Source organism: Colobus angolensis, unplaced genomic scaffold (genome assembly GCF_000951035.1).
Source record: "Colobus angolensis palliatus isolate OR3802 unplaced genomic scaffold, Cang.pa_1.0 Scaffold162, whole genome shotgun sequence".
NCBI classification, from domain to species: Eukaryota; Metazoa; Chordata; class Mammalia; order Primates; family Cercopithecidae; genus Colobus; species Colobus angolensis.
In genome coordinates, this window is record NW_012114733.1 from 5,359,276 (window position 1) to 5,383,377 (window position 24,102).

Consider the following 24,102-nt stretch of genomic DNA (forward strand, 5'->3'; position numbering starts at 1 on the left):
AAAAAAAAAAAAAAAGAAAGTAGAATGGTGTTTGTGAGGACTGGGAAGAGGGGGAAATGGTGAGTTTTTATTTAATGAGTATAGACTTCAATTTTGCAAGATAAAAGAGTTCTGGAAATTGGATGCACAACAATGTGAATATACTTAACACTACTAAACTGTACACTTAAAAATAGTTAAGATGCTAAATTTTATATTATGTATATTTTACCAAAATTATAAAAAGAAATAAATGCTAGAATGAAGAGGAAAACGAGAGTAAAAACAAAATGTTACTAACACATAATACACTGGGAAAATGCAATAATAAGCAAAAATTATTTTCCTATATCCATATATAATTTGGTAGGAAAATACACAGAGAAAAAGTATTAATCTTAATAAACAACAGAAAAAGCATAATATATCACGAATGAAATAAAAAAAACATGATGTGTCAATATGAATAAAATGATCAAGAATTACTGAAAAACATAAAACAATACTTGGGTATAAGGAGAAATACAATATATCCCTAAAAAAGAAAATTTAATATGAGACAGAAATGTCAGCTCTTCCCAATTTGTTACACAATTCCAAAAAAATGTCTGTGTAATATTTTTAAGGAGCTTTACAGATACTCAGCAAAGAAGTTAGTGTCACACTTAAGAGCTTAGGTTTTCAAATCATGCATTTGAGTTTAAATAGCCCTACCACTTAACCAACACCGTGCCCTTGGAAAGTTACTTAACTTCTCTGTATTGCAGACTTAAAATTAAGTCAAGTCCAAATACAGTCCCACAGAGAAGTTCTTTAGGTTTCTACAGTTTGTTCACATTAAGATCAATAAGCTCTCCCAGAAACATTTATTATAGATCCACATTGAGGTTGATAATTAATCATCCTTTCATGCATCCATAAAATATTTATCAAGCTTTTTCTAAACTAGGCCGTGAGTACACTGTGCAAGGTGTAGGGGGTACAAACACACATAAAAATACGATCCTTACCTTCAAAAGGCTTACAGTCTACTATGCAGTGGTGTACTATCATATTTTTATCTAAGAACAGAAAACTATGCTGAATTAAGTGAGTTGCAAATTAGTTATAATTTTGGTAATATAACCCTGGAACAGCCAGACAGGTAAGCCATATAAATACTTAAGATAAATGGACAAATTAATAGGACTAGTTTAAGCCAGGAAGGGTCAAGAAGCATCTGAATTAAAAAGAAGACAGAGCAGATAAATGAGAAACTTAAGAGCAAAGTATAAAATAATTCATTTCTTCCATTTATATTAAAATAAATTCGATTTCTGAAGCTATTTAAAAAAAGAGAAAGGGTTAATCTTTTAGAATCAACTATGTCTTATAGCTTGGGTGGGGCTGACCTGGGACTGATTTACATTTTGTTATATAAGTTCCAGACATCATTGTTTTATTTTTCTCCTTTAATTAGGCAGTATAACTGGCACATATACATCTCTGTTAATAAAATATTTTAGGGGTGAGCGTTACATCAGAGAACTAGTATAATCTAGAGTAGAGATAGGGGAGAAAGTAACTGGTGCTTTGCTAATCATAAAAATGAGTAAAAAAAGTACGGTAATGTACAAGAAACTCTGTAGGAAGATGGTGTTGATAGTAATACAAAAAGCTAGATGTTATCAAAAAGTTTACTGAACTGATGTTTATGTTTAGAGTTATATTTTAAACTACAATCAAAATTCCTACCAGACAATAATTTTGGTACTAAGATTCTAAAATACATATTTCTGAGAATTATAAAATGAAACTATTATTCAATCATAAAGCAAACTTACCAGATTTTTACCATCTTGCTTATGGATAGTTACAACTCGGCTTTCATCTGAACCCTCTTGGTTTGCTTGCTTAATACTGACATCAATAATATTAGGAAAATCACAATATAACTGTAAATCCTATAATTTAAAAGCATGTAAAATTAAAAACATAGAATTTATGGAGCCATTTTAAAACAAGACTTATGAAGAAGACAACATTCATTCCAAATTCTTTAAAATAAAGGTATTGATAAGATAAGCTATTAAATATGATTTCCTCTATCAATCTAACCCTAAGACTATGCTGTATCTTGTTTGACTTAAAAATGAGAGCATTAAATGATGCCAGGAATCTAAAATGTGCTATGGCACTCTTCAATTCAATTAACATTAGTAGAAACCACTGCCAGAAAACTGGAAATGAGACTACCAAAGATGAAAAATTAAAAAACCATCCCTCTAAATCTCTAGTAACAATCTATGAACAACACGGATACTAATAAATTTAAAACTTGCAATGCAAACCTAAAAAAATAAATTATTTAGCAGGTATATATTATCATAAAATCAATTAATATTAATCTTTTCTAGTTAATGAGTTTTATAATTATGCCTTCTGTTATCACTAATAGTGAAAGAAAGGCAAAACTCCTTTAAAATCACTATTAGAATTTGATACCTTTCTGAAACTATAATATAGTCATTGCTAATTATTTTGTCATAAAAAATTAAATGAAAAACCATTTAAGAATAGCAGGCAAAGAATTATATGACCTTGATAGCTTCACACTATTAAAAACTTCCACTTCTATCAAATGGGAGAAGTGCAAGACCATGTTGCAAATGATTAAAATTACTTTGTTTTTATTTCCATTCTACTTAAAATAACAAAGAACAAGAACATATCATTAAGGATTACCTGTTCTGTCAGTGTCTCACTTTCTTTATGTTTCCCTCTTGACCACTGAATTCCACCGTTTCCAGTTATTATAATGGTTGCAAAAATCTCCTCACCTGAAGGACCACTTCCAGGTTCTTTTACTTCAAATTTCTCTGTGTAGAAGGCAGACTGCAGGGTTTCCAGATTTATAAGATACTTAAGTTTCAAGTTTCTGGCAGTGGCTTTGCATTGGCTGAACTGCTGAATAAATCTGCGAAATCTGTACCTTATTCGCTTCCTTGTCAAAATATGATAGTCTTGGATCTTTGCTCGAATACATTTTGGTAAGAATGTCTTATAGCTGCAGATACAAAAGCACATACAGAAAAACAAAACAAAAATTGGAAGATAAATCTAAAAATTGAAAAAGAAGTTACCACCTTTTTCCATGATTAAGTAGGCATTACAACACAGTGGCCAAGTGGAGTAATTTGACATAACCCCCATCCATACAGTATAAAACTTTAAGATTTTGTTTGATGATATAAATATATCCACACACTGAAGTTATCATCAGTGTTTACAAAAGATGATGTTAATCTTCTTCCCTTAATGAAATGAATCCTCAGTCTAGTTAATAAGAGTCTCTAAAAATTCCTGTTCTTTATTTCATATACCAGAGTTAATGGTTTATAAGATAATATTTTGGCACATATTGAACTGTGCTACAAATATTTCCTATGATGCTGTGCTCAAAAATTTACCTGAATTTTGGAAATTGTTACATTCTGTTGGAAGTTATTTTCATTATGCAAACATACTTCTGTATATTATTTTGTTAGGCCAGCTTCAACTCCTAATAATTCCTTTGTGATTAAAACAATTCCATTTAGAAATGTTCTGACTTTTCTGTACATTCATCTCTATGTGCAATATTCTAAAGAAGGTAATTTATTTCTCTGCTTCTAAGGAACATTTTATTTCAAAGTACCAATAAATAATTTTCCATGCCTTAATATATGCTAATCTTTCTTCCAATCATCCATCTCCTATCTAGTTACTCATTCTACGAGGCTCAGCTCAAGCATCATCAAATCCAGGAAAACTTTCTGGACCTCATTCTATGACATATTAGATGTGGAATCCACAGATACAAAGGACGTGCTAAATTAATGTCCTTCCCATCTAAAATGTAAAACCTCTTAATCCCACATTTCCCTCTAGCCACAGCCTATCTGGCCTCTTTTTGAAAGAATGTACATAGCCATTTCCATTTTATTGCCTTCCATTTATCCCTCAACTCATTCCAATTTGGCTCTGTTCCATTATTTCAAGAGAACCTGCTCTCGCTATAAAACCAAGAAAGATATCCATATTGCTAAAACCACATTTCCACATGGCACAAGACACAAAAGAAAAATCGGGCAAATTAGACTACTTCAAAATTAAAACTTTTGTGCTACAAATGATACCTTCAGGAAAGTAAAACAACAATACACAGAATGGGAGGAAATAGTGGCAAGTCATATAAATATGATTATATGTGGAGACTGGTATGCAGAATATAAAAAGAATTTTTTTAACTCAACAATTAAAAGACAACTAACCCAATTAAAAAATGAGCAATGAATTCAAATAGACACTTCGCTAAAGAAGGCATACAAAGGGCCAAAAAGTACATGAAAAGATGCCAAACACCAGTAGTCCTTAGAGAAATGAACATCAAAACTAGAATGAGTCAGCTCTTCTACCCACTAGGATGGATAAAATAAAGACAGACAGAAACAAGTGCTGAAAAAGTTGGAACTCTTCATGTACTGCTAGTGTGAATGTAATGTGGCACAGCTGCTTTTGAAAAGTTAAGCAGTTCCTCAAAAAGTCAGAGTTACCATATGTTCCAGGATTTCCACTCCTAAATGTATGCACAAGAAAAAATGAAAAAATACATCCACAAAATTACTCATATACAACTGTTCATAGCCGCATTAGTCACAATAGCCAAAACATGGAAGCAGCCCACATTTCATAAAGTGAAGAACAAATAAGCAAAATGTGGTATATCTATATAATGAAATACGATTCAGCAATAAAAAGAAATGAAGTACTGATACATTCTACAACACGAATGAACCTTGGAAACATCATACTAAGTGAAAGAAGTCAGACAAAAAAATGCGACACCACATTTTGCATGATTCTATTTATATGAAATGTTTGAGACAGGAAAATCCACAGAAACAAAAAGTGATTTCCAGAGGCTAGGGGAAAGTGGGATGAGGACTGAATGCTAATGGGCATGGGGTTTCTCTCAGAAAGGATGAAAATGTTCTAAAATTAGATTGTGGTAATCTTTATACAACCCTGTGAATATAATACAAAATATTAAATTGTACACTTTAAATGGGTGAGATTTATGATTTGTAAATTATCTCAATAAACTCTTAAATATCACAGAATCTTATATAAATGTTTAATATCTACACTATTTTTAAAGTAAAGCAGTAAAAAAGAATGATGCAGCATTTTGCACATGTGTTTATATTCTGGCTAAGAGCATGAGTTAAAAGAATCAGATAAATACAGTTACTAAATAGTCATCAGGTTTAGTACACTAGACTAAATAATGTAGGGAGAAGAGTAATAGATGACATGATTCTCAACCTGGAAGAAACTACAATCTACATAGAAAGATTGTGCCAAGACTTTGGATGACATCATGGTTTCCAAAGCAGAAATATTCCAGGATAGCATAAGTCTAGAGATGGCTTCATATTTGTAACATTCATCTTCAATGGATCAAAGCTTCTGTTCTTCAACTGTGTTCCCCTCAATTCCTTTGGTTTCTATGTAACGACATCTAAGATACTCTTCCTGCAACTATGTTCTACTATAACCTGGCACACAGCAAGTATTCAATAAATAGCTACCAAATGAGTGAATGAATGTGTTTTTTTTTTTTTCCTTTGGGCTTTGGAATCTTTTAGATTCCTGAGTTCCAAAAATTATACCCTACGGCTTACACTGTTGAGTTAAGGCCTAACAGACATCTGAAAGTAAAACAAGAATATTTAAAACCAAAGAGAGAAATACAGAAATTGATACGCTACAAATTGGGTATGTAACTGTTTTGATGACAGGGCAAAGAAATTACTAAAGCCAGTTACTGGGAGAACAATTTCAAAAAAGGAAGCTTTAAGCACATTCATGACATACTCAAATTTTTAATCTGGTAAAGTATGTAATATATAAAACACATATTTAGCCTTCAAACTTAAAGTCAAACCATTCTTATATATACCTTTTTTAAAAGTAGTTTTATAGCCTGTAGAGTTTCAGAAAACTGTTATTAGCCATGATTGTCAAGTTCAATATGCAGAAGAATAAAATGCAGAGTTTGGATCACTTGTATAAGAATACCCTAGAGCACCTGTAAAAATTCATATTTGTGGGCTTCAACTCGGATTTACTGAATCCAAATCTCTTGGATTAGGACCCAGAAATCTTTGATTTTAACAGACACCCCCATGTGATTCTAATGCAAATAAAGTAATACACCACCATTTGGGAAATACTTATTCAGGTCATTTATATAGCCAGCTAGAGGATCTGCTATCAAAAAGTATGCCTCCAGGTGTTTCTTCCATTTCTCTGAACTTACCTAGCCATCTCAGAATAAATGAAATCAAATAATAGATATTTAATACCTATGATATTTCCTGTAATACAACTCTTTCAATAATTTCACCTTACAAAGTGTGTGTTACTCCCAAGATAAAAAACTTACCCATATGATTTTTTATTACAGGTTGACTATCCCTCTTGCAAATATCTGAAATCTGAAATGTTCCAAAACCCAGAACTTTTTGAATGTCAACATGATGTTCAAAGGAAATGCTCATTAGAGCATTTTAGATTAGGGTTGCTCAACTGTTAAGTTCAATGCCAATATTCCAAAATCTGGAAATATCCAAAATCTGAAACATTTCTGATTCCAAGCATTTTAGATAAGGGGTACTTAACCAGTATTAAAAAATCAAAAGCCATGGGTAAACAGAGAAAATACATAGGAATTATATAAAATCTCTACTCACACTTACGTGTAAGGATTTGCAAAAGAATATTACCTGATAGAGTTATAGATGGCCAGTGGGGTTTGATCATTTTCTTTGGCTATTCTCATCATATCTAACACTGCCATCCCAAGACATTCTTCCTGTGTTTCATGAGTCACAGGTACTTTTATCCATCCATGCACAAAATCATGCCGCCACTGAAACCAGAAATTTAGAAGGAAATATCTCATCATAAGTTTCATTAACATGTTTTAATCTATGATTGTATTTTAATCATAATTTTCAGAACATGCGCATTTACAAGCTACAAATTGGCCAGGCTCAGAGGCTCATGCCCGTAATCCCAGAACTTTGGGAGGCCAAGGCATGAAGATCACTTGAGTCCAGGAGATTGAGACCAGCCTGGGCAACGTAACAAGATCTCGTCTCTACAAAAAATTTAAAAATTAGTCAGGCATGGTGGCACACACCTGCAGTCCCAGCTACTCGGGGGGCTGAGGTAGGAGGATCTCTTGAGCTATGATCACACCACTGCACCCCATCTGAGTGACAGACCAAGACCCAGTCTCTAAAATAATAAATAAATAAATTCCTCCTTTAATTTTCATTCATTTTGCAATACAATTTTAATAAAAGTTCATTTGCAAATGGAAGCTGATTTACACTGGGTTCCCAATTACAAAGTACACACAACATCAGCCTATTTCATTGCATATATCTTCAATTTATATCTTCTACATAAAAATCACCTAAATTAAAATAGATATTACTGAATTAAATATATACTGAACTCCAATTATGTTGGAAGCATCATACTACAAATGGTGTTGGATACAAAGAAATAGCCATGTGCCCCATAACAATGTTTTGGTCAATGTCAGACCACATATATAATGATGGTTCCATAAGATTGTAATACTGCATTTGTACTGTACCTTTTTTATGTTTATATATGTTTAACTACACAAATACTTACCATTGTGTTACAATTCCCTACAATATTCAGTACAGCAACATGCTATATAGGTTTGTAGCCTAGAGCAATAATAGGCTATACCATATAGACTAGGCATATACTAGGCTATACCATATAGGTTTGTATAAGTACAATACATGATAATCACAGAATAGTAAAACTGCCTAACAACGTATTTCTCAGAATATATGCCCATAAGTAAGTGACACATGACTGTATAAGATGTGGTCTCAGTCATCAAGGGGACCAAAATTTAGCTTAGAAGCTAAACGGAAGCAAATAATTTTAATGCCAGACATGATATAGGAAGCACCACACAGAAGTTCCTTCAGGAACTTGGAGAAAGTTAAGATTATATTCAGTTGGAGTAATCAAGAAGGGTTTCATGGAAGATTTGAAACTTCAGAGTGTGTTTAAAAATAAAGAAATGTATGATGGACACAAAACAGGGTAAAGAAATAGAAGGAACGAGACACACAAAAAAGCACAAGTTATGTTCAGATGCATAAACTAATTTGATTAGGGACTGAAGTTTATATGAAGAAATAATGTGGATTAAAACCTAGAAAAGTAAGTTGGGGTCAGACTGCAGGTATCCTTGAATGACCTAATCCTAGTAACTATGGAGATCTATTTTCATCATGTCTCTTCCATCAGTAGAATAGTAGCAATGATAGAAGTGCTTGAAGAAAATAAAGTGTATTCAGAGAGGCTCTTTAAGAGGCTGGTGTATGGCTCAGATATGAAATAATAAGGATCTGATCCAGGAAACATAAGATACTAAAAGATCCTGAAAAAGGCTGATACTGTATTAACTATATATTGTAAAAAGAATGAAGAAGAGAGAAACACAGAGGTTCTAAGATTTTGACCTGAAGGATTTAGGAATACAGATAAATCAGACTGAACATGTAATGGGAGAAAGAAAAAGAAAGCAAAAGTACAAATATTCTAATCATAATACCAATTTTCTTTGTAGAAAAAAAGGTAAGAGCCATATTACCTAAAATAACAATGTGAATCAAGGTTTTAAACCGGACAAGAGAAATATAGGGCCTTGTATATTCTACATCTGTATTTCCCTTCTTTTGATGTTGATAACTTGTCTCATGAACTTAAAGCTTTACTGGAACCTTTTTAAATGAATTTTATTAAAAGAAACATATATTTAAAAGTATATTTGCTTTTTTATTAATAAAATATAGAAGATATTTTCATATAAGAAAATAAACTATTAAGACGCACACCATCATATAATCAGTATTAACCAAAACAATGGCCTAAATGTTGCTAATACAAAATTAATTCGGGCAGGAGACAGATTTTCGCTCAATTTTAAACACTTATTTCACCACACTTGAGAACAGGCAAGTAAGTTATACTGTTTAAGTAGATGATGATCAATGACTTGGTAGATTCTTTTTAATAGTTTGCCTTGGTTCCATATAGAACTAGTAGATACTCTGGGCATGGTGGCTCACACCTGTAATCCCAGCACTTTGGGAAGCCAAAGTGGGCAGACGACAAGGTCAGGAGTTTGAGACCAGCCTGGCCAACATAGTGAAACCCCATCTCTACTAAAAATACAAAAAATTAGCTGGGTGTAGTGGCGGGCACCTGTAATCCCAGCTACTAGGGAGGCTGAGTCAGGAGAATCACTTGAACCCAGGAGGCGGAGGTTGCAGTGAGCCGAAATCACGCCATTGCCCTCCAGCCTGGGCAACAGTGGGAGACTCTCTTGTTGCAGGAAGTCAGGGACCCCAAACGGAGGGACCAGCTGAAGCCGCGGCAGAAGAACATAAATTGTGAAGATTTCATAGACATTTATTAGTTCCCCAAATTAATACTTTTATAATTTCTTATGCCTGTCTTTACTCCAATCTCTGAACACAATTTGTGAAGATTTCATGGACACTTATCACTTCCCCAGTCAATACCCTTGTGATTTCCTATGCCTGTCTTTACTTTAATCTCTTAATCCTGTCATCTTCTTCATAATCTGAGAAGGATATATGTCACCTCAGGACCCTGTGATGATTGTGTCAACTGCACAAATTGTTTGTAGAGCATGTCTGTTTGAACAATATGAAATCTAGGCATCTTGAAAAAAGAACAGGATAACAGCAATGCTCAGGGAACACCAGAGATAAGACTTCTGGCCGCAGGTGAGCAGGATGGAACAGAGCCATATTTCTCCTCTTTCAAAAGCAAATAGGAGAAATATCGCTGAATTCTTTTTCTCAGCAAGGAACATCCCTGAGAAAGAGAATGCGCCCTGAGGGTAGGTTTGTAGATGGCCCCCTTAAAGCGTGCCAAGGAAGCTGAAGGGATGAAAAAAGCCTCGGTCTCCTGTAGCGCTCCCAGGCTTATTAGGACAGGAAAATTCCCGCCTAATAAATTTTGGTCAGTCAGGTTGTGTGCTCTCAAACCCTGTTTCCTGATAAGATGTTATCAATGACAAATGTGTGCCCGAAACTTCATTAGCAATTTTAATTTCGCCTCATCCTGTGGTCCTGTGATCTCGCCCTGCCTCCACTTTCTTTGTGATATTTTATTACCTTGTGAAGTATGTGATCTCTGTGACCCACACCTATTCGTGCACTCCCTCCCCTTTTGAAAATCGCTAATAAAAACTTGCTGGTTTTACAGCTCTGGGAACATCACGGATCCTGCCGACATGTGATGTCTTCCCTGGACACCAAGCTTTAAATTTCTCTCTCTTATACTCTTTCCCTTTATTTCTCAAACCAGCCAAGACACCTAGGAAATAGAAAAGAAACCACGTAACCATCGGAAGCAGGTTCTCCCGATACTCTGTCTCAAACAAAAGAAAGAAAAGAAAAGAACTGGTAGATAACAAATTCTGCTCATGTGGAAATCTGTGGAACTCATGACCAAAACACAATAAATATATGAAAAATTAGTGATAGCAAAACTAAAAACATAATCAACTATTCACTAGAGAAAAGTTACAAATGGAAGAGTCTCAAATGGCAAAACATAATAAATACTATTCCTTAAATATTATAGTATGTACCCTCAAAATATTCATTTAATTAAAACTACTGAAAAATTTCAGGCCAGGTGTGGTGGCTCATGCCTGTAATCCCAGAACTTTGGGAGGCTGAGGTAGGAGGATCATCTGAAGCCAGGAGTTTAAAACCAGCCTGGACAATAGAGTGAGACGCCATCCCTACAAAAACAAAATTAAAAAAATTAGCCAGGCATAGTGGCACACACCTGTACCTAGCTACTCGGGAGGCTATGAGGCTAAAGCAGGACAATCACTTGAGCCCAGGAGTTCAAGGCTGCAGTGAGCTAGGATCATGCCAGCCTGGGCATCAAAGACCCCCATCTCTACAAAAAAAATAAAGAAAGAAAGAAAACCTTTTCTCATCTGAGTAGCAGACAAAATTTGAGCTTAAGAAATTTACATCTTCATTAGCCAGGGAAATAAAAAAAAGTCACAGTCACAAAATCAAAAATGATGCCAAGAACATGAGGTAAATATCCATTTGTTGTTGAATAGATATGAATTAATTAAAAGTTGTTCACGTGTCAGCAGTTTATTTGCTGAGCAGCCATATTTGATGATATAAAGACAATTAATTCCCAGAGGAAACTGAATTTAAAAGGGCCATCTTACTTTTGATTTTTATTTGCTTACCTTTTCCAAATCTGTCTTCCTATAGGTACTGTCTTAAGAACTTTAAAGACAGTTCAGTGGCTTATCTAATTTTGGTTATTCAAAGATGTCAAGATATTCTTACATTCTGGTAATGCCACTGGTCAAATTTGCTATATATAGTGTACAATATGCATATAGTATAAAATAACAGTATAATCCTAGAGTAATCTAAATACTATCATATTTTCTGGGCACAAATTTAGAGAAGTAAAAACATTAAAAAATAGAAAGTTGCTTGTGGTACTATCCAGACATAATTTAGAATTATATGGTGAAATTATCTTGCCATGCTAGACAAGACAGTCTTTCCTAGAAGGATAAAATTGAGTATTCTGAAATCAACCAAAATTTTTCTAGATCAAAAATACTAGACATTGCAGTATTAATGTTAGGCTAAAGTAGCTGAATGAATAATTTGGGAAAACTTGGCTTATAAATGGGACTTAACTAGCCTGCCCCCAAAATAAACTAGCTCTGCAGGACAGGTGAATAATATACCCGTAAAAGCAACAGAAAGTTGTAACCTCATAATATCCTATTTTCAAAAAGTTATTCTCAGAAGCCTCTTTCCATCCCCCTCTCTTTTTATAATGGCTATAAAGATAAAGGAGCTGTATAAAAAAGTAAGTTGGTGGTCAAATGATTTTCAACAAAGGTGCCAAGACCATTCAATGGAGAAAAGACAGTCTTTCAACAAATGGTGCTAGGAAAATTGGATATTCACAAGCAAAAGAAGTGGACCCTTACCTTACATGATAGACAAAAATTAACTCAAAATGGACGCAAGGCCTAAATATAAGAGCTAATACGATAAAACTCTTGCAAGAAAACAGAAAGAAAGCCTCATAACATTGGATTTGGCAATGATTTCTTGGATACAACACCAAAAACATAAGAAACAAAAAAGAATAGATAAATTAGAATACAGCCAAATTTAAAATTTTTGTCTCCCAAAAGACAAGTAACAGAATGAAAAGGCAACCTAGAGAATGGGAAAAACTATGTACAAATCATGTATCTTATAAGGAGTTAAGATCCAGAATAATAATTTCTACAATACAACAACAACAAACGAACAACCTGATTTAAAAATGGACCAAGGACTTGAATAGACATCTCTGCAAAGAAGATAAACAAATGGCCAACAAGCGACATCTCTGCAAAGAAGACAAACAGATGGCCACAAGCATATGAAAAGATGTTGGTGATCACTTGTTGTTAGAGAAGTAATGCATCAAAATCACAATGATACCACCTCATACCCATAGGGATGGCTATTATCAAACAAAGCAAAGCATTGTTGAGGATGTTAAGAAATTGGAACACTTGTGCACTGCTGGTAGGACTGAAAAACAGTACAGCCACTACAGAAGATAATGTAGCAGTTCCTCAAAAAAATTATAAATTTACCATATGATCCAGCAATTACACTTCTGGGTATATATCCAAAAGAACTGAAAACAGACTCAAGAAAATATTTGTTTACCCATGTTCATAGCAGCAACCCATGTATCCATCGACAGATGAATAAACAAATAAAATACAGTATGCATATCCAATGAAATATTGTTCAGCCTTAAAAAGGAAAGAAATTCTAGCACATGCTACAACATGGATGAACCTAGTAGACATTATGCTAGGTGAAATAAGCCAGTCAAAAAAGGACAAATGCTGTATAATTCCATTTGTATGAGGTACCTAGAAAAGACAGATTTATAGTCAAAAGTAGAATGGTGACTGCGAAAGGCCATTGGGAGTGGGAAATAGAGAGTTATTATTTAATGGGTATGAAATTTCCATTTGGGAATATGAAAAATGTTCTGGAGATGGATGGTGGTGATGATTGTACAACAATGTGTTTGTATTTAATACAACTGAACTGCACACTTAAAATGGTCATTTTTATTATATATTTCTTACCACAATAAAAATAAAGTTTGCTGGTCTCATACCCCAATAGAGAAATATTTTTGCTTTTGTTGTTCATAAACTGAACTAGCCTTACTAGGCTGCTTCTCGGAAATGCGAGCCATGAGGATTTGTGGGCTTATTTCCTACAATATTAGCAAATCAGATTTAGAACTCCTGATACCTTGGGGACACCAAGTGCATATTTTTACCCAAGAGCACTAATATATTTTCTTCCTTTAGTTTCTATTCATACTAGTCTAGCAGCACATAAAAACAAGTTATTTAATGACAAAATATTTCAATTACTATTTAAATCAAGGTACTAGAGAAGAAAGCATTATGAAATACCAACACAATACCAAAATCTGACATAACTGTATTAGTGAACAAATAACTTGAATGTAGCTCTTAGACTAAGTATCAGCATCCAGTCACCTTCCTATAAACAGCTACACAAACTATCATAGCTTATTTTTTATGTAGCCTACTTCCTCTACAGTTCATTGTCCATTGTGTAAGCCTGAAATTGTCCAAAATTTTTTTTAAAACCCTAAAGAAATGTTACTAATATTTTAGCCACATATGCCTACATGAATCATGCTGTAAACCTCAGTCTATACCTTGTGAAATCCTTAAAATGACCTAAAGTCCTAAAAAAAAAAGAAATTCAAAAGGATCAATCCAAAAAAACTTTATAAAATATATTCTATTATCCATAAACCAGGGGATTAAAAACTAGTGCTAAAAAGACTCAATTTTGTTACTTCTCTGCACCTGCTGTGCAAGACAGAACTGCAATTTTCCCATATGTGAAGTTTTTCCTGATTAAGTGACTTACTAAACAGCAAAATATTTATCATTTAACACATGTACAAGTAAGATAGTATAATCATACCTGAGCAAAGAGGTAAGACATGACAAAGTCATCAAGAAGAGGAGCTTCAGCACCTCGAGATATTCCATGCCGATAGGCTCTGTTGCTGCCGCTGCAATACCAACGAGGAAAGTAAAATCTACAAGATAATAAAAACATTTGGTCAGCTTCCAAACAGTTCATATACAAACATACTATCTATATATAGTCAACTACAGCATACTGAAAGGTATTACCCCATACTTAGAAAACACAGCTAACAGTATTAAATATATATTAGAGACAAAAGGATATGTGGATAACACTAATATAGGCAGAAAATACAAGAAATGTAAGTGTAAAATCAATATACTACCTCCTTCAGTGCACATAATGTAGAAGCAATAGGAAACAAAAAATGTAGAAATAAAACCTTAACAAAAAGTAAAAACATAATTTAATCCAGTAACACCAGTAGATAATCTGAAAATGCTAATTTGACATAAAAACAAATAATTGCTTCTTTGGAGAAATGGAAGTTAAAAACTTGTCCTTCAAAGAAACAAAGAATACTCTATATTGAGTCTTTCAGTAACACCTTTATTGAGATATAATTATCATAAAGTCCACCCACTTAAAGTGTAAAATTCAATGTTTTTAGTTTATTCATAGCATTATACAAATATCACCACGCTCTAATTTTAGAACATGTGGCCTGTCTACCTTCTTTCACTCAGCATATGTTTTCAGGGTTCATCCACATTAGAGCATGTATCATTACTTGGTTCCCTTTTATTGCCAAATTAATATTTCATTGTACGAATATACCACTTTTTCCGTATCCATTCATCGCCTGACAGACATTTGGGAGTGTTTCTATTATTTTGCTATTGTGAATAATGCTGGTATGAAGAGTCATGTACAAGTTTTTGTGGATATATGTTTTCATTTCTATTGCATATATATCTAGAAGTAGAATTGCTGGGTCATATGGTAACTCTGTGTTTATCCTTTTGAGGAATGGCCAAACTGTTTTCCAAAGTAGCAGTACCACTTTACATTCCCAATAGCAATATATGGCTTCCAAACTAGTCCAAATCCTCTAACACTTGTTATTGTTTGTCTTTCTGATTTTTGCCATCCTTGTAAGATCTATTATCCCATTGTGGTTTTGATTGACTTTTCTCTAATGACCAATGATGTTAGGCATCTTTTTTGGGGGGGTTTCATTTTTCTTTTCTTTTTTTTTTAAAAAAGCCCCTAAGTTGTATGGCTTCAAAAGAGCATCAGAGAAACGTAAATGCCATTCCTGTACACTCGGTAAAGCAAAAACCAGACTCAGGGCCACCGCCCTGGGCACGGCCTCAAGCTGACCCGCTGGGGGACCGCCAGCCAGTCCAGAGCCGCCCCCAGGCCCCTGCACATACACCTGCGGGGCTGAGCCGGGGGCTTTAAGGCATTTTGTCTGCGGCTGCTTGCCGGGTGGCAGAGCACAGAGACAGGAAGCCCCATGCCCGCGCACCCCCACGCAGCAGAGCCCAGGGGCCGAGCTAGGCAACGCCAGCCGGCCCACCCCCCTCAGGTTCTGAGGGTCGGAGCACAGCCTCCGGGAACAGGTGCCTCGAGAAGCACCCTCCTAGCAGGGCCCACCTGCCCCTCGCCGGGACGAGGCTGGGAAAGGCTGCAGTGGCCGTGCGTGCGGCGCCGGGGCTTTGGTGCAGCATTTTGGGTGCGGAGCTGGCTTCAGCCGCGGCCCCACCCCTCCCTTCCCCTTTAGTTTTGGGGAAGCCTGGGGCACAGCCTCACCCCTGGCAGCAATGCCTGTGTCCCTCCCAGGTGGGCCTGGGCAAGATAGCCCCACAGCACCACTCCAGGCCAGGCCTGCCCTCCCCTCCAGAAAACGGCCTTTGGATCGAGGGAGAGAAGCTAGACTTTATGAAGCTAACAGGGGCGGATGGCAGGGCCGGGGCCAGGCCTCAGCCCTGAGGGCCTCCAGGATCGCACTATTCACTTCAGCAAAGAAATGGAGGGGCAGGTTTGGGGGCAGAAGGGGTCTTCCCCCCTCCTCTTTTTCCTTGTTTTAAATAGTTAATGCTCTTGGAGGGGCGGACTAGACACAGGTGTAGAAATTTTGGCCAGTCTTATGTGAAGGAAGTGACTGACCCCTCGTCTGGGGGATGGGGCCACCGGCTGAGACAGGTGCGGCCCCTGAAGTCTGCGTCCCGGCTTCCAGCCAGAGTCTGGCTTGAGCTCACGTCCCAAGGGGCTGCACGGAGAAGATTCAGGGGGAAGAAACAGCAGCATTTGGTTTCATCGCCCACCTCCATCTCTGCAGGCGCCATGATGGGCGCTGGAGTGGCCGGCCGTGGGGTTGTCCGCGTTCAGCTCCCCATTGGTGGAGGTCAGCACCTGGTTTTTGCTGTGTGGCTGATCTTTGTCCCAAAGCTGAGGCTGGGAGGGCCGCTGGGTGTGGACAGTGCCGATGGGGGTCGCCAAGGGCTTCCTGGGCCAGTGGTACTCAGAGTCGAACACGAAGCCGCCTCGGTCGAAGAGGTTGGTGGAGAGCTTCCGCAGGTAGTCACAGTCGGGTTTCTCGAAGTCCAGGCACCGCATGTAGTGCAGGTATGTGGCCATCTCCTCTGGGAAGTTCTAGCTGAGCACTTGGATGGGCGTGGTGCGCTTGGTGTTCCCGATATTCTGTACCGCTCATGATTGTGTCGGCCTTGAGCCCCTGCCAGGGGAGGCTGCTGCACAGGAAGTACATGAACATGTGGCCCAGCACCTCCAGGTCACTGCAGTGGCTCTGCTCCTTGCCCAGGTGCATGTTGATGTTCATGTAGCACGCCCTGCCTGTCAAGCTCTTGTGCTCACGGTACGGGATGTGCTTCTTGGTCTGAAGGCCAGTGTACCCCTTGGCCAGCCCGAAGTTGATAATGTGGATGGCGACCTGCTGCTTGGTCCCCGGGCGCCACACCACGAAGTTCTCGGACTACACGTCCTGGTAAATGAGGCTCTTAGTGTGCACATACTCCATGCGTGCGATCAGCTGGATGGCGATCAGGAGCACCGTCTTTAGCGTGAAGGTCGAACAGGTCCTCCAGGCTGGGCCCCAGCAGCTCCAGCACCATGGCGTTGTACTTTCAGCACATGCCGAAGTAGTAGGTAGTAGGCCTGAGGGGAGCCCTCAGTGGCGTTGAGCCGCTTGTAGAACCAGTACCCCAGGTGCAGCTGTGGGGCCCAGGACAAGTGATCAGCTCCAATTTGACAGCCACGTATTTGTTTGTATAGAGATCCTTTCCTTGGCTCTGCCATGGCCGGGCCGCAGGCAGTGTCTGGGCGGCCGGCCAGGCTTCAGCAGCGCGGCGCGGACGCCCGCTCCGGCCCCTCTCCCACTTCCGCTCCGGCTCGGACGCCCACTTGGGCCCTGCTCCAGCTCCTGCGCCGCCTGGGCCAGCCTCCGTATGTTCTAGGCGGGAGGCGCCTGGCACGCCACGCTCCCCTGAGCCCGCTCTGGGGCCCGCCTGTTGGGCATCTTTTTACTTGCTTATTGGCCATTTGTATGTCTTATTTGGAAAAATGTCTATTCAAGTCCCTTGCCTACTTTTTAGATTAAGTTGTATTGTTGAGCTGTTAAGAATTCTTTTATATTCTGGAGATAAGACAGTTATCAGATATATGATTCCCATTTTCTTCCATTTTGTGGGTTGTCTTTTCACATTTTTGATAGTGTCCTTTGACGCACAGATGTTTTTAACTTTGATAAAGTCTAACAACTATTTTTCTTGTCACTTGAGCTTTTGGTGTCATATCTAAGAAACCACTGCCTAATTTAAGTACACAAAGACTTGTGTTTCTTCTTGGAGTTTTAATAAGTTTAGCTCTTATATATAGGCCTACGATCCACTTTAAGCTTTTTTTTTTATATATAGTGTGAAGTAGATGTCTTACTTCATTATTTTACATGTGGATATCCAGTTGTCCCAGAACTATTATTTAAAAAGACTATTCTTTGCCCATGAATTGTCTTGGCACCCTGATCAAAAATCAATTACCATCAATGTGAGAAATTATATTGAGACTGTCAATTCCTTTCCATTAATCTGTATATTCATCCTTAAGTTAGTACCACATTGTCTTGATTACTGTAGTTTTGTAATAAATTTTGAAATTAGGAAGTATAGTCTTCAAACTTTGTTCTTTTTCAAGACTGTTTTAGCTATGCTAAGTCCCTTTGCTTTTATATAAATTTATGATTAACTTGTCAATTTCTGCAATAAAGACAGCTAGGATTTCAGTAGGAATTGCACTGAACATAGAGATCAATTAAGGAGTATTGCCATATTAAAAATATGAAGTCCTCTATGAGATATCTTTCCATTTATTTAGGTGTTTCCTTAATTTCGTTCAATGATGTTTTATATTTCTCAGTGTATACATTTTACACTTTTTGTTAAGGTTATTCCTAAAAATTTGTTATGCTATTGTTAATGAAATTTTTTTAATTTCATTTTTGGATTGTTCTTTGTGTATAAAAATACAACTGATTTTTATATATTGATCTTCTATTCTGCAACTGACCTGAGCTCATTTATTAGTTCTAATAGTTTTTTATTAATTCCTTAGGATTTTTAATATGCAAGGTCATGTAATCTGTGAATACACAATCATCCTTTGCTATCTATGCAGTACTAGTTCCAGAACCTCCCACACCTACCAAAATCTGCAAATACTCATGTTCCTGATATACTATTTGCATATAACCTGTGCACATACTTCAGTATACTTTAAAATCTCTAGACTACTTATAATATCTAATACAATGTAAATGTTATGTAAATAATTGTTATACTGTATTCTTTAGGGAATAATGACAAGCACAACTTTTTTTCCATATATTTTCAATCTGCAGTTGGTTTAATCCATGGATGTGAAACCCATGGATACAGTGGGATGACTACAGTTTTACTTCTTATTTTCCAATATAAATGCCTTTTATTTCTTTTTCTTGCCTTATTTCCCCACCCTGAATCTACAGTATAGTGTTAAATCAAAGTAGTAAGAGTAGCTATCCTCATCTCATTCCTGATCATAGAGAGAAGGCATTCAGTCTTTCACCATTAAGTACGACATTACTTTTGGATTTTTTTATAGATGCCCTTGAACAAATTGAGGAAGTTCCTTGCTATTCCTATTGTGTTGAGTTTTTTTATAATGATGGGATGTTGGATTTTATCAAATACTTTTTCTGTGTCTATTGGGATGATTATGTGGTTTTGGTCATTTATTCTATTAATGTGGTATATTACATTGATTGATTTTTGGAAGCTACACTAACCTTGTATTTCCTGGGATAAATCCCACCTGGTCATGGTATTTAATATTTTTGTAAACACACGAGCATTCCTAATCTGAAAATCTGAAACCTGAAATGCTCCAAAATCCAAAACCTTTAGAGCACTAACCTGATGTGCAAAAGAAATATTCATTAGAGCATTTCAGACTTTAGATTTTTAGATTAGGTATGTTCAACCAGTGTATACTCTGCAAATATTCTAAAAATCTGAAAAAAATCCAAAATCCAAAACATTTCTGGTCCCAAGCATTTCAGATAAGACATATTCAAGCTGTATTGCTGGATTCAATTTGCGAGTATTTTGTTGATTTTCTACCTACAACATTGGTCTGTAGTTTTCTTTTCTTCTAGATATCTTTGTCTGAATTTGTTATCAGGGTAATACTTAACTCACAGAAATAGTTGGAAAATCCTCCTTCCTTTGCTATTTTTTGTGAATAACTGGTAATAATTCTTTTAATGTGTGACAGAATTCACAAGTGAAGCCACTTGGGCCTGGGCTTTTATAAAAATTACTAATTTGATTTCTTTACTTGTCATAGACCTATTCAAACTTTCTGTTCTTTCTTTTAGCAGTTCCTATAACTTGTGTCTTTCTAGGAATTTGTCCATTTCATCTTGATCCTCTAACTTGTTGGCATTAAAAACACTATCCATTAAACAATTAATGTACATGAAGAAATATTTAACAAAAGAAAAACAAATCATTAATGGCCTTTTCAAAAAATTCTCAGCATCACTAGTTATGAGACCAATGAATAGTTGTAACTATGTGCATTATTCTCATAACTAGTGACACTATTTCTTCATGTACATTAAGTTACTGTTTAATGGATACAGTGTTTTTAATTTTATACTTATAAGAATACTAACCTTTTATCTGATTTGTTGAAACTATCTTTACAGTTTGCCTTTCCATTTTAAGAGGAAACCTTCAGACATCTGAAAATTTTTACAGTCGACAATTGCAATCATTCCCATATGATTTCTTCTATTGTTTTGCAGTTTAAATGGTATTTTCCCAAGGACCTGAATTCAGTTCCAATTCAGACTTTTATAGTTTGATTTTCTTTACATTTCTATTTACATATCAATCTGATCTTTAGTCAATCTATAATTTATCTGATATACATTATAAAGAAAGAAGCTAAAATTTTATTCGAACAGCTAATCAACTATCCCACCCCCATTTATTGACTAATCTCTCCCTTCCACATTAATGTGAAAAGATTTCTTCATATATTACGTTTCTATATGTATGAAGGAGTACTTTCAAGATATACTGGCCCCATCATTCTCATTATTTAGGTTATGATTCTGAATTTAATTATGTGGCTTTAATAATAGATACCATTTTGTATTTTCATATAATGTGAAAATATCTCCTGGGACAAAATATTTCACAATTCCCAGATAAGTCTTCTTTCTTATGGCTATCTTATTTAATAATTCTAAATTAACAAAGTAATGTGTCCAATTCCCTAAAATGCCTTTGTTAGGATTTTAATTGGCTTAGAGCTTAGCACATAGTGTAAGAGAAATTGATCTTTGTAATATTCCATCTGCCTATTCCAGTATTATGTCCTAATTCTTCATATTCTTCAAATAAGTTTCTAATTTTCCTATACCATCTTGTGTTTTTTCTTATTAAGACCATTCCTGGTTAGTTAAGGGTTTTTGTAGCTATATTGAATAGGATCTTCTTTATCTATTATGTAAGTGGTTGCTTGCATATAATAATGCTATTGATTATTGTACATCTATTATTTGAACATTTATTGATTTTTTCACCGTCTTTTCAATAATTATATCAAAAATAATTTTTTGAACTCAGTGCAAAGTATACATTAGATACCAGTAAATGCAAACACATCCAATTGCATATTTGTATACAGAATGGGGAAGGGAAAGAAGTAAAACAATACTAAAATTTATTGAGAGAGCACGAAGTGATAGGCACAATAATAAATACTATATATACATTACCTCTTTAATGAAGTACACATGAGGTGGTTAAGAGGCAAGCTTATGAAGCAAACTAGGCTTGGATTTGAACCTGACTCCCAATTCCTAGCTGTGTGACCATGAATAAATTTGAGTAATATTGTTTCTCAGTCCTCTAAATTCTTTATCTTTAATGTGGGAATCTTAATACCTCCTTAAGTTATGATGAATTTTATGTGTATATATATATATATATACATATAAATGCTTAGAAAAATCACAGGTATTTATGAGACACAAATCAAACATATCTTTGTTTCATCCTTTCGAGCAAAAAAATACTTCTAGATTTCTCTAAATAGGCATTACACATTACCATAAATTATATAAATTAACTTACAATTTGAGGCTGCAGATACACACTGGGAAAAGTCTCTTTTCTTCACAACAACTTTTTTAAAAGTTCTTTATAAAGATAAGATGTGAAATTGCATTTTATTGTGCAAAACATTGCACAAACCAGCAACATCCCAAACATTTAGGATTTTGTTAATAAAGCCCATTCTGATTTTTTTTTTACTTATTTAATTATAATCATAAGGAGTTAAGTGGCATCCCACCAAAACAGCTTTATTCTCAGAATATTCTACTTAAACAACATGTATGAACAGTTTCTCTGATGGAGAAACAGAATCTTAAATGAAATCTTAAATGAGTGCTAACTAATTGGTTCAGGTCTCTGGTATTAACTACCTTGCAATTCAAAAATATTTGATAATTTCTCCCATTTTGCCTTTTAGCATTAAGTGAGTTACTTTACTGAAGAAAGTACCTTATTCTGTAGAGTACATTATGCCTGGTTGACTCATCTATATGGAAGACATGGTTGGGTGGATACCAGATCCTTTCTGTTTCACTCATTAAAGCAAACATATTATGATACACAGGTGTGATACCTAGAAAAGAAGCAGAGAAAGGATTTATTAAAGATACACAACAGAACATTTACATAGCACCTATAGTTTGTAATGAGGCTAAAGTAACAACTCTTAAAATCAGGATGAAATGTAGTAGCAGTCGAAATCTTCTGATATTCCACTCCCTACAGCTGAATTATTAATCACAATTTTTTTTATACAAACATACTTCATTTTAGTGCACTCTGCATTATTGTACTTCGCAGATATTGTGGGTTTTTTTTCTTTACAAAATAAGGATTTACAGCAACTGTGAATCTGGTAAGACTGTCAGCACCATTTTTCCAACAGCATGTGCTCACTTTGTGTCTCTATGACACATTTTGGTAATTCTTGCAATATTACAAACTTTTTCATTATTATTATATCAGTTATGATGATCTGTGATCAGTGATCTTTGACATTACAATTGTAATCGTTTGGGGCCGCCATGAACCGTGCCCATATAAGATGACAAACATAAGCAATAAATGCTGTGTGTGTTCTGACTGCTCCAGCAATAGCCATTCCTGTCTCACTCCCTCTCCTTAGGCCTTTCTATTCCCTGAGATACAACAGTATGGAAAATAGGTGAATTAATAATCCTACAATGGCCTCTAGACATTCCAGGGAAAGGAAGAGTTTCATATATTGAAGAGTTGCATATCTCTCACTCTAAATCAAACACTAGAAATGATTAAACTAAGTGAGGAAGGTATATCAAATGCCAAGATAGGCTAAAAGCCAGGCCTCCTGCACCAGTCAATTAAGTTCTGAATGCAAAGAAAAAGTTTCTGAATGAAATTAAAAGTGCTACTACAGTAAATACATAAATGATAAGACATCAGGCCGGGCGCGGTGGCTCAAGCCTGTAATCCCAGCACTTTGGGAGGCCGAGACGGGCGGATCACGAGGTCAGGAGATCGAGACCATCCTGGCTAACACGGTGAAACCCCGTCTCTACTAAAAAATACAAAAAACTTAGCCGGGCAAGGTGGCGGGCGCCTGTGGTCCCAGCTACTTGGGAGGCTGAGGCAGGAGAATGGCGGGAACCCGGGAGGCAGAGCTTGCAGTGAGCTGAGATCCAGCCACTGCACTCCACCTGGGCGACAGAGCGAGACTCCGTCTCAAAAAAAAATGGTAAGACAGCAAAACAGCTTTATTGATGATGTGCAAAAGTTTGAGTGGTCTAGATAGAAGATCAAACCAGCCACAATATTCCCTGAAGCCAAACCCTAAACCAGAGCAAGGCCCTAATTATCTTCAAATCTGTGAAGGCTGAAAGAGGTGAGGAAACTACAGAAGAAAAGTAGTTTCTTTTCTAGTTTCTCTAGGAGGCTAGAGGTTGGTTCATGAGGTTTAAGAAAAGAAACCGAGGGGGCGTGCCCAAGATGGACGAATAGGAACAGCTCTAGCCTCCAGCTCCCAGCGTGAGCGACACAGAAGATGGGTGATTTCTGCATTTTCAACTGAGGTACCGGGTTCATCTCACTGGGGCGGGTCAGACAGTTGGTGCTGGTCCACGGGTGCAGCCCGACCAGCAAGAGCTCAAGCAGGGCGAAGCATCGCCTCACCTGGGAAGCGCAAGAGGGAAGGGAATTCCTTTTCCTAGCCAAAGGAAATTGAGACACACAACACCTGGAAAATCGGGTAACTCCCACCCTAATACTGCACTTTACCAAGG

General features: G+C 36.4%; 1 protein-coding gene and 1 pseudogene across 5 annotated transcripts in view; both read right to left on the reverse strand.

Moving 5' to 3' along the window:
• The window catches only part of JAK2 (Janus kinase 2), a 158,410-nt gene that overhangs the window by 75,945 nt on the left and 58,363 nt on the right, over positions 1-24,102 (reverse strand). For 3 of the 4 annotated variants that reach the window (XM_011937329.1, XM_011937330.1, XM_011937328.1), the window contains 5 exons: positions 22,295-22,418; positions 14,208-14,325; positions 6,789-6,934; positions 2,704-3,025; positions 1,803-1,922 (listed from right to left, as the gene is read on the reverse strand). In XM_011937329.1, the coding sequence (XP_011792719.1) occupies positions 1,803-1,922; positions 2,704-3,025; positions 6,789-6,934; positions 14,208-14,325; positions 22,295-22,418 (830 nt within the window). Of the gene's footprint in view, positions 1-1,802; positions 1,923-2,703; positions 3,026-6,788; positions 6,935-14,207; positions 14,326-16,486; positions 16,849-22,294; positions 22,419-24,102 lie in introns of those variants that run through there. The other variant, XM_011937331.1, reaches the window with a different exon arrangement.
• On the reverse strand, positions 16,254-17,001 carry LOC105508461 (annotated as a pseudogene). The gene is made up of 2 exons (XR_001001272.1): positions 16,593-17,001; positions 16,254-16,454 (listed from the first exon to the last, which is right to left on the reverse strand). The product of XR_001001272.1 is annotated as a casein kinase I isoform gamma-2-like (transcript).